Source organism: Rhagoletis pomonella, unplaced genomic scaffold (assembly GCF_013731165.1).
Source record: "Rhagoletis pomonella isolate Grant_MI unplaced genomic scaffold, Rhpom_1.0 Rhpom_scaffold_00007, whole genome shotgun sequence".
Lineage (NCBI taxonomy): Eukaryota > Metazoa > Arthropoda > Insecta > Diptera > Tephritidae > Rhagoletis > Rhagoletis pomonella.
Window position 1 is genome coordinate 40,864,312 of NW_023458561.1, and position 21,137 is coordinate 40,885,448.

Here is a 21,137-nt window from a genome sequence, read left to right on the forward strand (position 1 = left end):
TTTGGAAGAGATTTTCCACCTTTCCCAAATTTCTATCTATTTATTTTGCTTAAGCTAAAGGTCCGATCACCCCATGTTAAAATTTTTGGAACTTATGTGAGCTCTTAACTTCAGTTAAGCCTTTGGCGGAAAAAGGCTATTACTTCATTTTTTTGCTAGCTGGAAGTACATACATAGTTTCTTATACCCACCTTCTCAAACTTACCCATTCAAGCATAACGCTCACAATTTTCACTTTACAAATGACTTTGTTTACTTTAATTTAGCGAATTGAAATAGTATTTAGCAAATTATTACTTATTATTGTCAAAGATTCGCGCCACGAACCAAACGCTAACTCCCTCCGTATAAATAGTTAACAAATAACCAAATAATCGCCAATTATCACAACAATCCATGCATAACAGAACTTTCTACAATCCCGCCATCAAAGCAGAAAACACTCTTCAGGCATTCGGTCGTATGTCAGCGGTCAATATATGGGTACGATGCCATCCGTCATCCATCATTATGCTATTAAAAGTGTCCTAATAAAGTCAAGCGCAGCATAACTGTTCAGCACAAACCAAGCAGACGCTAAGATATTCTGCAGTCATTAGAGCGACAACTATTACTCCGTGGTGGCGGTTGGTGGCTGCAACAGCGGCGGACACGAGCGCGAGCAACCAACAAAGCAGCCCACCGGTGAGACAGGCAGTCGAGCGTGCCATGAGCATCGTTGCGGCGCGCGTTGACCGCAAATTGAATTGAAATGAATGGCAGCTGTGGCAACCTTTAATTTTCCCTTTTGATGCGCTTTGATGCGTCAACGATGCGGCATATTAAGCAAGACGCAAACACCGAGCTCATGGAAGGCGGAAGAGGAGGAGAAGAAGAAATGGAAAAAGAAAGAAAAGTATGCGACGTAGCTACAGGTGTAGAAGTGCCGTTGCAAGAATAACAACGTTTGTAAATACCTGAGTACATATGTATGTTTGTTTGTAGTGGGGGATGGAGAGCGGGCATGTAAAGAAAGTCTGCGCAATTCTGCAGAAAATCTTGCACGTGCTGTTGTTGACTCTTTAATCATTGTTGTTAAGCATATATATTTTTTTTTTACTTGTTATTGCTGTTGCTTTTCATTGTTTATACTGCGAGTAATAGTACATATCTCTGTTATTGTTTACTTAATTTGCTGCCATATAATTTACTAATGTACATAACTTACAATGTAGCCAATGCCAAATAAAAACTTGAACACCTCCAAATTGAGCGCAGACAAGCAACTAAGTAACTAATGTGTTATTCATTGCACTTTTGTGCTGTTGTTGTTGTACGACTTTATTGGCGATTGTGGCTACATGAGCTAGCTAGCTTGCTCTCTTTTCTATGGTGCGCTGCACTCGAGCATTGGCATTTGCTGACTTTGCTAAATGCCGCTGCGGTGAAAAGGCAATGAGCTTTTTTTATTTTCAAAACCACAAATTAAGTATTTGTCATAGGTATGTTAATGTTATGTTATGCATTTATGCAAATATATATTAATTTTGCTTTGGTATTTATGTTCACGTTGTATAAAAAAAAATCATAACAGCTGACTTTCTAGAAAAAATCCTCAAGATTTTGCGCCTTCCAGTTGTTCGCCAGAAGATCATCGGTGGAGAAAGTAAGAAGCGCACTGAGCACTTTAAGTTTGACCTTAACCGTCGAAAGATAAAATCTTTCTAAAAAATGTAATTAAAAAGCTAGGAAGACGCCATACATATGTATCGAAACAGTCACATTTACAGATGGAAATAAATATTACGAAAGAAAACTCTTAGCTGGAGTCGATTGTGCAGCTATCCTGCGCTGCAGCTATTAAATCTGTCAGCCAAAACAAGATCATATGGGAAGGTTATTAATACCTACATGGAATGTGTTTTATTGCCTTCTATTTGGCCGCTATGGTGTAGTGGTAGGCAATGCGCGCTGCCGCTCCGCAGGGCCTGGGTTCAATCCCTGCTCTAAGCAACATCAAAACTCTGACCCAAATTAAGTATCGGAGTAGCATTTTTACAAACCAGCGATACTACGGTTAAAGATTTTGATTGAAATTAGTGGTATTGATTTTGCAGCGATGCAAAATGATAGCTGAAAATATTAGTTCCTTAGATAAGTTCCAAGAAAAATGGCGCAAAACCAGAAAACATAATCATGGTGAGTTGCTTCCAGAATTAATACACACAAATTCAAAGACCCAGATAAGCAAGAGGTCCTCTACGTTCCATTAGAGACGATGAGACGATTTAATGCTTTCGAGGAACTTGAATTAAGATTATGAAAGAAACCTTGCAAAAGCGTGCAGCTTACGATGTGGGCTAATGCCCGCTTTAATAATCTTTTACGTTTTACAATGGATCAAGACAGACTAACTAGCCTCCGAAGATTGGCGTAAGAATTATACATTATTCATACTATACATTTCGAAGCCATCATCTAAATGTTTGCTAACCCTAAAGCCCAAAATTACTGGCACCTTCCACCCTAAAACTTGCCAAAAATCAACGATAAGTCCTAGCTACTTCAAACTTGCACTTTGTGAACTAGAATTAAGTGTGCTATAAAACTTCATACTCAAAAACTTTCTAAGAAATCTAATTAAAAAGCTCAAAATTCACCAGACGCCATACTGTATCCGCCATTTTGAATTTTGCAATTCTAACAGCGAATTCGTAATTAATGATCCCGAAAGCCGCTTAGTACGAAATTTCTCAAAATTTCTTCAAAGTTTCGAATTTTGGTCCCACTTTTGGATTTCGGCCGCACTGTGCGGCATGTTAGGCGAGTTTGAGGCCGGCAGAGGAAGCGCCGTAAGCAACAGGGGCTGCATATCCAGTAGTCCACCGCTTATGCGAGCTAACGCGAAAACAGGTTCTTAGATGGCTCTATTCTTTGCAAAAATTGGGACAGTTGTGGTGGTCATCAGTGCGTCCCTAAATTATCTTTGAACACCGCGCCCCTCTTCTGTAGAATCGCACTTTGATGCGAATTGTAAAAGCTCAACAAGATGACTCAGTTAAATTTTAAGTAAATTAAAAGTAATGAAATGAAATGTAAATAAGTATGTACGCATAATTTCGGCTCGTATCCTTCATAAGTGTTCACGGATTCACTAAACGCATACATGCACATTGGAGATAAAGCGCAAATTAAATTAAGAGGATATTGGCTTTTAATCTCAAACTCACATTTGCACGTACACAAATCCGCAGATAAATATGTGGTGCAGTTACCCGCAATTTATATGCCACACAAATGCTGCGCTTGCTACTACTACTAAATACATACATACTTACTACCGCTGGTGATGATTGCCTTTCTTTTTTTTTTGTACCGTTTTGCAATAATATCTTGCAATTGCCATAATTCTATGCTCGTTCACGACATTTAGGCGATTTTTAATTAATGAAACGTTAGCCAATGCTACCGTTCGGCTAAAACACGTCTAGCGGATCACGTCTGCCGCAGACATTACTTACATCCGACCACCACATGCTAGCAACGGTCCCCATTAATTCAGCAAACATTTGTTTGCGCACATGCGCACGAGCGTTGTGCATGCATTTATATACATTGTATATACATATAGCCATGTATGTAAGTGTAATTATTTTTTGCCAGTTTCAGCATACGAGCAACATTCTAAATGGTTATACTGGCCAATTGGAGATGGTAATTTTTTCGTAGCACTGCTATTGCAACAAACTGGTAGCAGCAGTAACTTAGTACGTGTGTTGCATGCCATTTACCGCTACTACGAATTTGATTTCATATATTGGGCGTAAAATTGTTTAACTAATTAAAAATTGCATTTATGGTTGATAAACAAAGATTGGTTCGTTAGTTAATTGCATTGTAGTGTTTGCATTTTTCCTCTTTGGTGGTGAATAGGAGCTAATGCTCGCAATTATGCGCATTGCTAACGGATATAAATTTAATTGTTCGTAAACTGATTTCAATACCGCGACACTGTATGTCGCTAATGAGTTTGATCAATGCGTTATTAATTGAAAATCCGTAGCTGACATGGACTTAGCAATCTGGCTTACCACTTGATAAATCCGCAATAAATCAGATATTTATGGTGCGATAAAAATGCAGCATCAGCATACATGACTTATAAACACAGCAAACAGCCGAATTAAGAGTGCAAACTACCTAATAAAAAGACATTAAATAACACTGCACAACAGCATATCTGTTATGTTACATGACACCTAGCCTATTTATTTTTTAATGACTAGGAAATATGACACGTGGTGTTTCGCATTTTTCCCATACAAAGCATTTTCGAAATATTCTTTTTGTATGGAAGAAACTGCGTGAAAAATATTGCCAAAAATCAACAGTAAGTCCTATCTACTTCAAACCGTGCACTTTGTTGTAACAAAAATTATTGAGCTACAAAATTGCAAAAAGATTCAAAAATTTGATTAAAAAGTTTAAAATTTATTGAATATTCCAGAGTTGTACCCAAAGTTTAGTAATTATATTTTTATGTTTTTTTGTTGTAGTATGAACCATATTTTTATAAAAAAAAATTGCTGAACATTTTTTAAATAAAAACTATACTATTTTATATATTGTAAAAAATTCTCTGTGCTAATACTTTTTCCCGACAGTGTATTTAATCTAATTTTATTAAGTTCTTAAATTAAAAAAAAAAACTTTCTTTTATAAGACTTCCTTGCAAAAGTTGAAACCAGAGAGCTATTCCCAATGCTCCAACAATAGTCAGCCATCATGTGACTATATATACTATACCTCGATAAATATACTATAACTCGTGAACAAGAGTTGCTAGAAAACAAATGAGGGTATATTTGGAATCAGCGACGCCAACTTGGTAAACATCATCTGGCATAAGTCATTCATCAGGCCAAAAGTGCAATTTTGTTGGCCAGTATAATTAATAGGAAAAGAAAGGAGCAGGTTTTTGGAAAAGATCCCAGTATCGGAGAAGTCTGATTTGGCAAATAACATTGAACATTTTCACAATACATTTTTTTTAATCCACTCTTTCAACATCATTTTTAAGTGTCCAGTTTTTTAGAAACCAAAATATTATTTCCAGTATTTACATTACCATAATTTTAAGTCCAGTTTCCCAATAGACAAAAATCTATATTCCATTCTTTTTTTGGCAAAAATTAATACCTAGTTTTTAAAAAAAATTTTGTCATAAATATAGGTTCAGAATTTGAGTGGGCAAAAATGTATGTCCAGTTTCCAAATGGCTAAAAAATATATGTCCAGCTTAAAAAGGCGCCATAAATTTATGTCCATTTTTGAAATGCCCAAAATTTATGACGAGTGTTTTTTGGATAAATATTTATGGTCAGTTATTAAATGAACAAAAGTTTATTTAAAGTACATAAATCGGTCAGAATTTATACTCGACTTTTACTACTAGTCTTCCTCAAATGGTCCATAATTGTCATGCTGCAAGGAGCTAGAAACACTGTTTTCATATACAATAGGAAAAGAATTTTCACTTATGTACTACTCATATTCATATTTAACCTACATACTAGTTATAAATATAGCATAAACCTAATAAAGCTAAAGTTATGCAGAAATTTAAATGTCTGTACACAAATTTTGCAAAATAAATTTACGATTTCTTACGTCATTTAAAAAAAAAAATTACATAATTTTCAATTTCTCGCATGTAACCCATAGTAAATAGGTACGTAGTCCACTCTTCGGTGCCATCATCCACTTTTACGGTGGCATAAAATAAAATTGTTTAGTATGCAAATTTGAAAATGTCACCATTTCACAACAAGTTCGCATCTAAAGTCTTTTGCTTTGCCTGCGAGCTTAAAGCACTTTCGCTGCCGATCTGTGTGCTGTGCACTGTATTGCATGCGAAAAATTGTGGATTGGCGCTTGGCAAAAATGACTGACAACACACATGCGGAAGCAGTAGCGGTGATACTGTATTTTGTTGGTGTTGCTACAATTTAAATTGCTGCCAACTTTATGACAGCTCTCAGCTCTTGGAAGCAACGAAATCGCGGTAGGCATACAACTCCGACACAGTTCGCCAAGCCAATCACCGCATCTGTCATATTATTATCTCATCTTCCCAGCAGGCAACAACAACAACTTAAATAACAAACCAACAATAAAGGCAACAACAATATTAATAACAACGTGTGGCAGCAGGCACGTATATAATCACCACTTGATATGCATTTTCAATTTGCGGCGTGGAAGAAATTTGCGGTGTCATTGTTTCTGTCTCCGCTGTTGTTGTTGTTGTTATGGCGTCTGGTGCTGCTGCTGCTACTGTTGTGATATGCTGACAAATAAGCACTTCTTTCTGTGTTAGCCACAGCACTCTGTGTCTACTAAGTTTCTGCTGCTTATTTTTTGCGAACTTTTATTGTTTGCCTCTTCTTGCACACATTTTTCCTATCAATACGCTATTTCTTGCATTTCTTTTGCGCAGCTGATTATTATGAAAAATAGCGTAGCGGCAGGAAAAGCAAAGCAAACCGCCGTCTCGTTGTCATAATTCGCCACAAAGATGCCATAAATTTCATAGTTGCCGTTCATTGTGGGCCACCGCCACCAATGCGCGTAGCTTCGGCAGATGGAAAACAATCATATTGGTAATACAAACAAATATTTCCAGTGTGAAAAGCATGCGGTAACTACAAAAACAACTGCAACATATTCATCTTTGTGCCAAACAATAATACACGGGTAATGAGCTTATAAAAAGCTTTTAGCAAACACTATGCTCCGTAGTAATTTGTGTTGTTTGGAAGCGAAAAAAAAACTTGAAATGTTTGCAGTAAGAAATACTGAAAGGCGGGGAAATAAAAACAGAAAAATGCTAAATGTATGTAAAAATGAAAACAATTTCACTTATTTTTAATTATTTCACGAATTGGCTTCATGAAAATGGTGAGACAATTTTTAAAAGTGAATGGACTGAGCGGGCGTCATATTTGCGCGCTTAGCTACTCACGGTATTTTGCCGAATATGAAATAGTTAAAGAAAACAGTCACAAAATTTTTATGTAATTAATTCCTGAAAAAAATTTTGAGCGTTATGACCTCTCTGGGTAAATTTGAAACCATGTTTACCCAGCTCTTGTCCGAACGATCGAAATTCGCGTCATACCGCATTGTTCTGGCTCATAGCGCGAACGCCCTCTTATACATATGTATGTAGATACCACAAGTTTTATCGCATAGCCATATTTAATAAATAAGTAGTTAACATAGTCAAGTTTTTCTTCGTTTACGATTTAAATATGTTTATGGAAGCTTCGCGCTTTATACAAATTCACCAAGTTGAGTCGTCATACAAATATGTATCGACTGCAACAACATATGTGTTTACAATGTATGTACATATGTAAGTGAAAATTATCAAGTATTAATAAGTCGCTTTGCTAGTGCCTCCACCTAATAGGCTGACTGGCGAAACGGCAGACTTTGCAACTTTCACTGCTGCTCGGTGGCAGCATCAAAAGCAAATAGAAAACTAAAATATCATAAGTAACTACTAGTTATGGGCGCGTAACAAAGTATAAACAGCAACACTGTTGTAAACAAAAATAACAATAAACACCAAAGAGAGAGAAAAATGAATATAAAACGAATCATTTTAACATAAAGTGAGTATTCAAACTAATATTCAGTGCCGTGAATTAAAATATGAAAGCAAAATGGACGAAAGCCGTTCCGCTTCTCTCCTCTTAGGGTCCAAGCCCTGGTTAAAGCAACATCGCGAAAAAATATAGAAAAAAAGTGTGTGTTTTTTTAACAGCGTTCGCCCCTCGGCAGGCAATGGCAAACCTCCGAGTGTATTTCTGCCATGAAAACAGCTTCTCATTAAAATACTATCGCCGTTCGGATTCGGCAACATCAAGGCGCAGGCACAAATCGAAGGGGAAGCTCGGCTAAACACTAATATATAAGTAAGCGTTTATTATTATTATTCAAAAAGCAAAACTTATTACAAAATACAAGAACCTATAAATATTTCGAATTGTTCGACTTTTTCAATTAACTAGTCGACTGTTTAACGGTTGGTTTCGATTTTTCTACTTTCTCCTTCAATAAACATTGGTATTTAAAAGCTTTTACTTACGTTCACCTTATTGTAATCAAATCTTGCAATCAATTTTTAACCCTCTTTCCAATGAGCTGGAAACCTTAAACTGCAAACTCAGCTCAGAACCCGATGATGATGGAAATATGAAGAATGATTGAAGCCGCTGGCTGGTGCATGGGTCGAGATATTTAAAACCCCGTTTTATTAGCCGATTTCGTTCATATTTGGAATGTATATTACTTACATGAAAAGGAATAACTCCAAAAATTTGTCTCAATAGGTGGCGCAGGAGTCGAGATATTTGTAAAATCCGTTTTATGGTATGATACGAAACGTCAAGAATGTATGTTACTTAAATAGAAAAAAATAATTCTACAAAAAATTTAGTCATTAGGTGGTACGGGTGTCGATTTTTTTTTTTTTTTTTTCAAGCATTAATAGAAGCTAGTCCTTTTTTTTTTTTTTTTTTTTTGATTACTGGCTTTTATATTTTTTGAATATAAATTCTTTCACCAACCCCTACTCAGCTAATAACAATAATTATATTGCAAGCAACAGTCACTATTCAAGTAGTTTGATTTAGTCGATTTTCAGGCTGTTAGTCGAAAGTCAACGGTTAGTGGAATTCGAGCCGATAATTGAATACTTGCTAATCGACCATCAACCGTCAAAAAAAAGTTGCTGGTAGACCACGCAAATAACCGGCTAGTCGATTTTAACAAGAGCTCTTATGAAATTTGCTTTTTTTTTGAGTAAAAATTAATAAATTAGATTTGCTTCTTATTTAAACAAGATAATCTGGTAAATACAATCAACTATATATATATATAATGATGTTTTGGAGTATACACATCAAATCGAGGATAATCTTGCCTGAAGTTAAGATTTTCTCACCTCTAGTTATTATATCTTATAATAATAAATAATAAAACTACTTTGAATCGTTATATTTTCATCTCATCCTGAAATCAACAAATTACTACCATCTATATATTTTATGTTCATAAATACGAATATTTATTTCTGTTTTTTTTTATTTCCATTTTTAGAATGCACTCTTTCGCCATTTGTAAGCGGTTCATCATCCGAGAAAATCCCGTTTGTATTTCTGCCATTACGCGGCCAAATCATTTACCCCAGCAGAGAAATCAGTTTTCCAGGTAAGTCGAATGATAAATGTAAATAGACACACAGCCAAACATACAAACATACATATGCACGAACACTAAGGAAAATTCACATGGATACATGAAAAAAAACCACCAGTTGATGTTGCAAGTAACTTCAGGAGCATACATACATATATATATACAATGAGTCAACACACGCGCCACTACTTATTAACTTGTACAACACTTAAAGCAAAACACAAACCAAGATGCTAAGATAACGAATCTCCATTCATACATATTTTATTTATATGCTCGCATTTATACATGTACATATGTACTTACCTACATATGAATTCGCCTATGTGTGTTCATGTTTCTCCCACTTTTGGGAAAACTCATTTGTCATCTAGCTTACTTGCACTTTCATTAATGAGATATAATTTAATTTTACTTACCATTTCATTTGCATAAATATTTGCATATAAAAGCAAACAAAAATATGGTAGCTATTTAAAGAAAGTAAAAACGGGAGTGTTTACTTTGATATACAAAAATACACTTGTGGGGAAGATAAGATAAGAAAAACTGAAACTATACAAAAAAAAAGCAAATAAGCAAATGGATGTATAGAATTGACAACAACAACCACGCTGTCGAGTTTAAATAGCGGCAAATCAGCTGCACATGATAGTGGTTGGTTGAATAAGGAAAGTGAATTAGCAACAAGAGTTTACGGGATGTACATAGCTCAGTGGTTAACGCTTCTGACTTTGAACATCGATTACGCAGGTTCGATCACTGCTGAAGTCTAGAAAAAAGAAGTCTGATGAGGAGATGTGGTGATCTCCGAAATAGCTGCTATAACTACCGCTTAGACTTTGTTGCTTTTTCGTTTTTTCCTAATCAACAATTGTGGTACAAAGCTCAATAAAAAATAAATGTTTGTAAGCCACAATAACATTGACAAATACAATTATTTTTGATTTCTAGCCAACTAAGCTGAAAATAGCAGTTATTTTTGATTTTTAAATAAGATATCTTAGATAACAGTTACTGAAGACTTTTATTCATAAAAGTCATCAATATAAATCAGTCACTGACTTTTATTTTTAAAATCATACTTATAAAAGTCATTTGTATAAGTCGGTGTAAATTGCGGTTCTCCAACACCTTTTTAACTGCGAAAAATTAAAATGACTTTTATTCGTATGATTTAAAAAATAAAAGACGGTGATTGATATTTATTGGTGACTTTTATAAATAACTGTTATATAAGACATATAATATAAAACTCAAAAATAACTGTTATCTACAGATTATTTATATAAAAATCAAAAATTGTGAAGTGGAAAATTTTTATTATTTTTTTTTTAATTTGGCATAAAAATTACAAATAAAAATTTAATTGCAAGTTTGATTCCCGATGAAAAAATAAATGGATTGGTATTTATCACATAGTTGTAGAACATTTCCTTCATAGTAAATTTTTCAATGACAGCTTTGATCAATAACTGTTATGTTCGGTCCCTGCTAAATACCTATAACTTAGAACCCCGAAATATGGGTAATATGAAAATCCTAATGAAATTCATAAATTACCTCATATTGCCACTTATATTGCAAAACTTACACCAAACCACATGATGAGATTTAGTACACAGATGGAAAAATTGCAGCTGATATATTTGGACAGAATTTTAAAAAATTCAATACCATAGAACGGCTATCCATTTCCCAATCGGAGTTTCTTGCAATAGAAATTTGTGGCAGAGAATATCTCAGAACAGGCACAGCTTCTAAAAACAACTACGTTAAGGTTGCCTTGCTAGTTCCACTTGATAACATTAAAACTAGCATTCTACTGTTTCAGTAACCTATCCTAAATGCTTCTTAAACCAAGAACACAGTATTGCTAGGACAAGGGACCTTCGAACTCTCACTGGGTACATACATACTTCACGGTACAACGCTACCCACCTTATCACCTTGGTGAAATTAATCTTTCACCCACGGGCTGTGAGCTGGATGAAGAAAGACCAGAACATATTCTTTTTGAATGGGTTGTTCTCGCTAAACGCATACTCGCTTGTCTAGGCGGTGATACACTCAATCTATTCGAAATATAGAACAAAAGGTCCAAAGTGGTGACCTACGTTAGAAGACTTCAGATATAGGGTACAGATCCACACACAATAGTAAGAAAAATAATACATTCATTAAACGATCTACTGTTTGGTTACCTAGACTGGTTGTAGAATTTTGAAATCGCCTCAGTGATGTATGTAAATATTTCGTTACTTACCTTGGCTGCGCAGACCTGCAGTCCGCACGAATCAAATTCATTACGCTTGATTTCTCATTTATTAAAATTAATTGATACCAATTACAGATGAAACTATCTTTTTTTGCAGATATTCGTACGCCCGTATGCGCAGTCACTGGTGCTCAATATCTGACCGTAAACGGTTGGTCAGATCTACGGAATCCAATCGACACAGACTATCCATTTCGCATGTTTCGCGATGAGGGGCGTACTTTCTTGCAGGTAAGTCGAAAGCTCTGGGTGCATGGAATCAAAAGACTACATCAGCAACGAACTTTTGCTTTAGCGACATCTTCAAAGAAACATAAAATTTTATGAGACAATTATCGCTTGCATTGTAAAAACTGTGACACATAAAACAAGCGTTTTTATGTGCTTATTAGAGTGCTAAATTTGTGGCGCTTGCTGTTTAATTTGCCTTTTCGCACAACTTGCACTGGCGCTGAACGTTGCAACCCACATGTTTAGTCACCATGGGATGTTGCATGAAAATGAAAATGTTTTTTTGAAATTATAGCAACAACAACAACATAAAGAAAATAGGTACAATTTATGCGCATTTAGCAGGTAATAAGTGCGTTTATGAACGCAGCATTATCGAACGCAAGCAATTTCGATGAAGCAGAAATTAAGTGGGCATTTGTTAATACATATGCACATAGGTGTATGTATGTAGTAAATTTCGCTATTATAAAAATGGATTTGTATTTTTTACAGTTTACAAATAAGAAATTAACATGTTACTGAATTTATGACTCATTTCTACTCATTAAACTCCAAACCTCGTAAATTTGAAGAAGTGAGTTTGCGCCTGTTAAATGCAGCGTTTATATTATTTGTATATAATGTATAAAGGCATTCAGCAAACAAAAAAAATTAATAGCCTTGCAAAAATACTTTAGATTCAGGCGGTACGGCGAAATTTATTTATTATTTTTTGGTAAGGTCTAATGTGTATCGCCACGTTCAATTCTTCATTAGGTCTAGAGTGAGAAAATATCCCCAACAAGTATGCAATAATTCATTTTTTGGCAAGTCTTGCTATTTTTTTACGATATACTTATTTCTTGCGCTTGCTTATTAAATAACTTTTCAAAAGCCCTTCGTCTCTTCCATGGAAGAGTTGGCGAGCGATATAAAAGCCTCAGGGAGGTTGTAAACTTTGCTCGGCTTACTATATACAAAGAAAATTCAGCTGCTATTAGGAAATCAGATTTGCTAGATTGAAAGGACAATCCGATTCAGTGCCATCTTAAATAGACTTATATCTTAGTATATGATACCAAGGCCTAGGCCAACCACAAACCTCGCACAAAATACAAAGCCGCATTGGCTGGATTCGAAGCGGGGGCCTACTGCTTGGTAAGCATAGCTGTCTTTAGAGATGGATGAAATACGAAATGCGGAAATAGTGCAGGTATTTTCATCCAGCTACTGAATTTGAAGCTACTCTTCCGCCTATTGAGCTAAGCAAGCATTTTCACGCGGAAATATCTACAATTATGCAGTCAGGAAGGTTCGCAAGAACGCAGGTGAATATTTTTCAGAGCACCAGGCAGCAATTACTCTTCACTTAGCTTGCAGCTTGCGAAGAACACTAAAAGAAAGTTGACCTGAATTTCTTATCAATTCGAAATTATACTAATATTGGTCCCAAGGCAAATTAACATATTCGAGATGGAGACAGCGTATGAACTAGCGAAGTGCAACTCTGCACACAATGTTTGGGCTATGAGTTGGATATGGGCGCCTCACTTAGGGAAATCAAAATCAGTAAAACCAAAATTTGACATTCAAAAGCTAAAAAGAGATGGATCTGTACAGAATTATATAGGATTACCACGTAGATTTTGATTACCTACGCCTCACTTAAAACTAGCGTAGTGTTAAAAATTAGTAGTGAAAATTCCTAACAATTCGCGGCTATATTCACACACCTGCAGCTGAAAAGACACGGCTTCGAAGAAAGCAGTTCAACATATTCTTGAAGAGCGCCCAGCTCTTGTAGGAGTGTCCAACCATTGTTGGCCAATATTTCAGAGTAAATTTGAACAATAGCAATTTTTTAGGGTTTTTTTGATTTTTTCAAATTGCTCTAAAGTTTGAAGGCGTTAGGCTAAAACCGGGTGTATATTTACATTCAGCGCATCAAAATATGTACATAAAGATAGATGGGTCTCATTAAAAATAAAGACATTTTTTTTTCGTATGCTAAAGAGTACACATGTTTGCCACTGAGCATGCTTTTTGTTGTATTTCATAAAAAATACAGACTTTCTTTGATAAATTCACTCCCAGCCCCTAAGTTCGATATCTTACGCAAAAAAAACTTGGTGTGTATCGTTCCCACGTGCGACTGAAGGGAAACTTCTTCTTCCATAAAATCAAGAGTATAATAGCTCCCCATATTATATGAGTACTTTTCTGCATAATAATAACCAAATTTTTTAATCCTAATCTCACTCATAATCTTAACCTTTCTCTTAATGTTAATCATTGTCTTAATCTTAATCTTCAGTTTAATCTTAATCTTATTCTTATTCTTAACATTCAGCTTAATCTAAATCTGACTTTTTATCTTCATTTTAACCTTAACATTAATATTTATCTTAATACAAATCATAATCTAAATCTTAATCTTAATCTTAAACTTAATCTCAATCTCAATCCTTATGTCAATCTCTATCTTAATCTTAATTTAATCTTAATCTTAATGTTAATCTTAATCTTAATCATAATCTGTTTCTTAATCTTAATCTTAATCTCAGTCTTTATTTTAATCTTAATTTTGATCTCAGTCTTAACCTTAATCTTAATCATAATCTTAGTCTCAATATTAGTCTCAATCTTAATCCCAGCCTTAATCTTAATAGTGCCCAACCCGTCATCGCGTATCTTCTTCTACCGCCTTTTCGTTACATCGTTTGCATTTACATACATATGTACGTCCAATCGAGCGCAAAGGAGTTTCACTTAAAAAAAAATATACTTTTACTCTTTGGTCAGTGTTCTTACAATTATACCTAGTTCCAGGGTATTCAGTCCACGCTTTCCGCACTTTTTTTGTACATATGTCAACTGTGGGTTTATTTTTTCAATGACTTCATCTTTCTGATTAATCTCTTAAGCCATGTTGGCCAAGATTCTGTAATTACTGCTTATGAACTTACACGGATTAATTCAGAAAGCTCAAATATAAACTGTTGTTAAAGAAAAAGTTTACTTATCTTCCACTTTGCTCATTTTTTAGTGGCTCGGTGAACCAGATATGCGCCACAAAATGCAAGGCCGCCTCATTGTCGTACATTTAGTCTGCCGCGACATGACAATTTCGCTGAACGCCACCATGAAAGGTAAGGACTCAAATTTCAGCAATAATTCTTCAGTTATGTACGTATGTATAAAAAAAACACGTTTTTCTTTCGCTCTCAGAACATATAATGCCGCCGAAGAATGTCTTCTCGCCTTGTGTTGCATTTCGTGTTAATGGTACGCCAGTGAAATACACTAATAGTAAGTACTTCGAAGAATTGCATACAAAAACTTTATTTCACTTCAATTTTACGAGTCTACCTGTACCTTGTTGCACTTAATGCCGATATCAAATAACCGAACATTTCTCTTTTGGTCCTATACACACAGATGTCTCGGAGGTGCTCTTCCAATCGGAGGCAACTTCCACGCTAGCCTCCACTTCGGACGGCATGTCGACGAAGGAGTATATGGTCATTGGCGTTTGCAGCCTGTTGCTTGGCCTGATTTATGTCGCCTCGGTATTCCTGTACCTGCACATGAAGAAACGCAAAAGTCGCGATCAATCACCGCACATGCGCAACTCACTCGACGACAGGGCCAATGAAATTAATTACCCCAAGAACGACCAAGTGACTTTCGGTGCGCCATTTAATCGCAGCGGCAGCATCTACTCAGTCACCAGCATGGGCACCTCGAATGAGCCACGTTCGCGTGCCAGCATCGGCAGTCTGAAGGAAGAGATGGGCATCATCAAGAACAATCCGCTCTTACAACATTTCCCGCAATTGGGTGAGCATAACTCGGGCTTTGCTAGCGATATTTCCAATTCGAATTCAGAGTGTGAAATGGATGACAGCTTCCATGAAAAGCTCAAGCAGGTATTTTACAAGCATTGTGCATTTTTGTTGTTATTGTGCCCGAATGCATGATGATATTGAAGCGTTTGCGTGTTTTTGCAGATGCAAACATCGGCGCTGGTGCATCCGCAGTTGCAGAGCATGGGAATGGGTATGGGCAAGACGCACAGCTCACCGAACAGTTCGCCGAAGAGCGCGAACGGGCAATTGACTGCTGAACAAACGAACGAAATATCATCGTCGTCGTCGTCCACGCAGGAGACGGAATGCCTGCCGGTGGAGAATGTTTCGATAGTGGAGGATATGATGACCGAAGAGAAGTTGGAGCATTTGAGGCAGATGGTTAATGGTAATGTGCGCAAGAAACTCTACTTCAACCCCGCCTACTTCGAGCCGCATTTGCTGGCGGTGAGTATTACATAGATGAGTAATGGCTCGATATTCGCTAATTACTTTTTTTACAAATTTTTCTTTCTCACAGCAACCGCCACCAGCCGCCCTTGAATTTTTGCACAAAATACGCGAGGTCATTGCCATCGCAAAATACAAAATGGCCACCAAACGCTATCAACCCTCGCTCATTATGATACCCGAGGAAGGTACGCTGCGCTCGGATACGCCCTCAATGTACAGCTCGCAACAGCAGCAGTCGCCTTCCGAGTGTCAAGGCTGTGCGAACAATCGTTGCAGTGGCCATGTGAAGAATTGTGGCGATAAGCGTAACAGCATTGAAAAATGGCTGCAGACGGTAACTGGCAATGAAGAGAGAGGTGGTGGCAACGGGCACAATGAGACAAAAAATTCCGGCAGCGCCAACGAACAACAACAGCAATCGAGGGGGCAACATCAACATAACGGCAACGGAAGTCGGCCGTCACCGAAAAGAGCCTCACCTCCGCACTGCAATAGCGGACGTAATCGCAGCGACCAACGCAGTCCGCTGCGTAAGGAGGTTACTCCGCCCAAGCAGCGCCCTCCACCACCACCTACGCCCACTGGTAGTTCCCACAGTGGCAAGGGAAGGTCTGCGCGCGATTCTGGTGCATCGCATGATAATTCTGCGCATGCCCACGAAGCTAGGCCAAGCATTTCGTCAGTTTCTTATCAGCTATATTGCACAAGTATAACTACAGGTCCATCAGTCACAATACCTGTTAATCGGGACTATAGCAAGGCGTTTTCTGCACTTTCGGCTGCTGCCAATTTGTACGGTTTCGCTGAGACAGGCAACGAGATCTACAATAATCCCAAGTTTATCCTCCACGACTCGCCACCTCTCTCACAGCGCAGCCGCAACTCATCCTCGCAACGTTCAAAGTCTTCTTCTGCGCGAAAAAGGAGCGAAACTGTGGATGTGTATAATCCACCTTTGCACAACCCTGCGGATTCACGGCGCCGCGATGTGCAACGCGGGGGTAAACAACTACCCGATACAATGTATGATGCACTCAATCGTGAGTACAATGCAGCTTTTAGTGCCACTAGCGGGTTCCATTTGGACATACCAACACCAGACTATGATAGCACAATTGAGAAAAAAATTAAAGACATCTACAACAATACGCAGAGTAGCGCGCCGTCGGTACCCACACCCGATTATAGCACCTTAAGTCGCAAATCGCTCAAACAATTTCAACCTGACTCTCCAATTTATAGACGGAAATCGCCACAATACCTCATTGTTGACTACGAAACCGACAGCCTCGAGCGTCTGGAGGCAACCAAGCGCAAAAGCTCGCAGTCGTCCTCATCGCCATCCTCAGATGTAAGTTCTCAGCTCAGCCCCAGTCTGAGCACTGCTCTGCCACTCGAAGAGGAGCTGGAAATTAGCCACACTGTCTTCGACAAGTCAACTGGGTTTCGTCCGGAATCTGATTTAAAGAAGAAAACGCTAAGCAAGACCGACAGCAATGGCAGCAAGCAGAAAGAGATAGCCGCACGCATCAAATACGACACACCGTTTCTGGGCAGCATGACCATCGAAGTAGAGCACGAACCACAGTCGGATATCGAACGCTCCACCGATAGCGATCAGTTTGAGCCAGACACATTGGATCGCAAGCCGAAGAAGCAGAGCTTCTGTGACGTAAACGCCTGGTCATCGGGGCAACCTTTGAAGAAAGTACAAAATGGTGAGCAGCTAAATAATCACACACCGCTGCCGGCCATTGCGACACACGAGCCACACAAAGGTTCTAATTCACAACTGAATTTAAACGCGTCGCCATTTGTGTTGCGCTCGAACAGTTCTTTCCGCAGCCAGAGCAGTCATGCCAGCGGTCATTCAACGGCTTACGAGAGTCGCGTAGAGTTGCGTGGCGGCGAGCAAGTAAGTGACACAGACGGAGAGTGTAGACCTAGTTTTAGCAGCTTACGTGAGATTTATCAATCGCCGTTGGTAAGGCAGAATAGTCAATCGAGTTGTAAATGTGGTGGCCAGTACGCCAGCGCACAAGAACTGGATATAAATGGCAGCGATCATGGACGCCTGCTAACGCTTGAGGCTAAGCAAAAGCGACGACAGCAGATCGTTGAATCACCAGTGCCACCACCACCCTCTGTAGAGATCTCAAATGCCGTACCTAATAAGACAACTATTAAAATCAGTACACCGAAAGGACGACGCACGGCGGAGGCCGCTGTCGTTAACCCGCAAGTACACAACGGACGTCGGTCGCCTTCGCCGCCGTCACAGCCACAGCATCTCAAGAACCGTGCCGTTTCGCCTAAAATATTCTACGAACTGACAAAAAACGTAAAAGCTCCGGCCACACCCACTCCCACACCGAGCCAAACGCACTCCCTTACCCCCAACAGCACAATGAAGAGCACAGCTACCAGCAAAGCGTCATCCTCTTGTGTGGCACCGAAGAAGCGTATCAGTCGTTCACCTCCACCACAACCGCCTCCACCACCGCCCAGTTCCGTCTCCACCACGTTAACAAGTCAGCGGAGTCACGACTCCACGCAGCAATCGCAACACAGTCACCACTACCAGAACCACAATCACCACCACCACCATCATCACCACTATGTACATCATTCTACCACCAGCACTAATGCCACAACAACAGCCACGGAAGAGGAAACTACAAGCAATCACAGCGAATCCACCGAAATCACAGGCGTATCCGATAACCTAGCTAATTCCGAATTTGGCGGCTCATGCAACAACACGCTCTCGAGTGTAGCACATGAAGAGCAGAAATATCGTAGAGAATCAGACGACGAACAAGATCAGGAGCATTCAAACTGCCGGCGTAGCAGCGTCTGCAACGGCAACGAGAACACAAACAAAAGTTGTAACAAACTCCATAGTGCCAAGCAAATAGACTCACCACCGTCCAAGGTAAAGTCCAAACGCATTGAAAGCGACTACGGACCGATGTTCAATACGCAAATCAATGGCTTACGCAGTGACTACAGCCTCACCAAGTACTTGAATCGTCGGAAGACCAACGACACTACAGCAGATGAACAGGACAACTGCAATGACATCGAGTCCCAGCTGGAGGCTAACAACAACTTCAATAACACCAAAAATGGTGAAATAGATACCAGCAAGCTGGATCTTCACTCAATCGGCTCGCGCTCGAATCGTAGCAGTAGTCGACTCTCCGATCGCACGAAGGAGTTGTATCGGAATTCGGGGGTCCCAGTGGGTATAGCATATCCACAGCGTAGCACTGCTTCGAACAACAACAGTGCCAACTCCACGCCACCACCGGCACCTACACCAACCAATACCGTGCAAACGGTCTACCACTGCGAAATCGAACCCGTTCAGCTGACACATGGCATGCAAATAGCAATGGGCCTGAAGGATCGCGCCAAAAAAGCGAAGGATCTCAAGAATGCGTGGAAGAAATTCGTCAGCATGGCTGCGTCCAAGTTCAGTCCCACACACAGTCCGGCGCCGCCGTATGACAAGAAACCGCCCAGCTTTCTGGAGGTGCTTGACCGCGACGAGGGCATATCCTCGCTCATCGACGAGCATCCACGCGTCTCGACGCCCAAGAGCACCTATTCGGCACCTGCCTCGCAAAATTACTATGAACAACGCTTCGGGCCACGCCCACAGGAAATGGATAGCGGTTATATGAGCGCCGACTCCGGTGAGGTGTACAAGCGCAGCTTCTATGATCGCTACAATTTCAAGAAGATATCCGGTCGAGAACGCATTATACGCGTAGATACAATCGAAGACAACTCAGATGGTGGCAGCACACTAACCGATCGCCATAATGGTATGGCGGCGTCAGAGCGACGTGGCAATATTTTGGATAGTAATCGTTTTGAGGATTTCGAACATATGGGTGAACCGCCGGAGAATGAGATAGCGGCAATAAGAAACGAACCACTGGAGGCAGAAATAAGCGATGCTGACTCAGACAAAACGCTGACGCAATCAAGTGGTGGGCGTGGCACAACGCGCGATGCAGACGCCTCAAATGTATACTCGTCCGAAGAGGAGGAACAGCAGGGACGTGGAAAAAGCCCATCATATGGATCTTCAGAGACCGATGGCGAAACGAATGCGGAAGATATGTGGGAATCGGGTGCAGAGAGCATCGAAACACATTCGGTGCTGTACAAAAACGTGCGAAAGAGTTGAGTGAGCTCGTTAAAGAGATATAAAAATACTAGGCTTAAGATTTTTGTAATTTTGATTATTTTTTAGTTGTTTTTTTTTTTTGTTGAGTAAATTTGAAAACACTGTGCAATAGGCGTGCAATCAGACATAGCAACAGTATGTGTGCAATAATTTAGGTGCAATTCAAAATAACGGTGCAATCACAAATAGACTTATGAGTAATTTATTTAGCAACTAGCTACTTTTAGAATAAAAATGTAGTAGTTGATATTTGATTTTAGATTTTAGATGAACAATGTGATATTTTTCCGTTGTCTTTGGCCGGAAATGTGCAATCAAACATTAGCCACTAAGTGTAATACAATAAATATTTTGTAGTTATTAGGATATTTACAAAAGGACTAACTAACTAAAACAAACTTAAAAAGTAAGCATTTATTTGATAGCATTTTGTTTCTTGTAGTGTACTAAATAGTAGTTAGTATTTTTAGGCTAAATAAAGCATGAGCAGCTATGAATTCCAAATAGTTAAGTAAAACTCTGCCAAGAGTTAGTAGTAGCCATTGGCCGGAGACTTTAGTTTACATTATGCTCTGTTTACACTCTTAACTTAGTATAACTCATAAAGGAGTTAAATTATAATTTGTCTAACATTTATCTATTTGATATTTTTATGCTAAGTGCCTAGTAAATATTTACTTAGATTAGTTTTACGTGCATAAATATATGTATGTGCAAATTGACACATTCTTTTAGCGAATTTTTAAATTAAGTTTATTTTGAAAAGAAATCAAATTAATTGTATGATAAAAAAATATGCAAAAATAATTGTCATTAATAAAAAAAGCAGATAAAGTTGCGTACAAACATCTAATTTTGTTTTTATTTAATTGCTAGT

The 21,137-nt window shown here is 38.5% G+C and overlaps 1 protein-coding gene across 1 annotated transcript; it reads left to right on the forward strand.

The window, feature by feature from the left end:
* The first annotated feature begins 6,006 nt into the window (after positions 1-6,006).
* Positions 6,007-20,270, forward strand: LOC118743831. Its single transcript, XM_036476594.1, has 9 exons — positions 6,007-6,043; positions 6,120-6,236; positions 9,148-9,258; positions 11,622-11,755; positions 14,784-14,886; positions 14,966-15,046; positions 15,176-15,666; positions 15,748-16,053; positions 16,127-20,270. Exons 1-9 carry the CDS (start codon positions 6,007-6,009, stop codon positions 20,258-20,260), a joined length of 5,514 nt encoding a protein of 1,837 aa, XP_036332487.1. The 3' UTR covers positions 20,261-20,270.
* Positions 20,271-21,137: the final 867 nt, after the last annotated feature.

Coding starts and splice junctions, on each gene's coding strand:
- LOC118743831 (XM_036476594.1), top strand. CDS start 6,007: ATGACAGCTCTCAGCTCTTGGAAGCAACGAAATCGCG. Junction 9,259..11,621: donor CAGAGAAATCAGTTTTCCAG/GTAAGTCGAATG, acceptor CTTTTTTTGCAG/ATATTCGTACGCCCGTATGC. Junction 15,667..15,747: donor TCCATGAAAAGCTCAAGCAG/GTATTTTACAAG, acceptor GTGTTTTTGCAG/ATGCAAACATCGGCGCTGGT.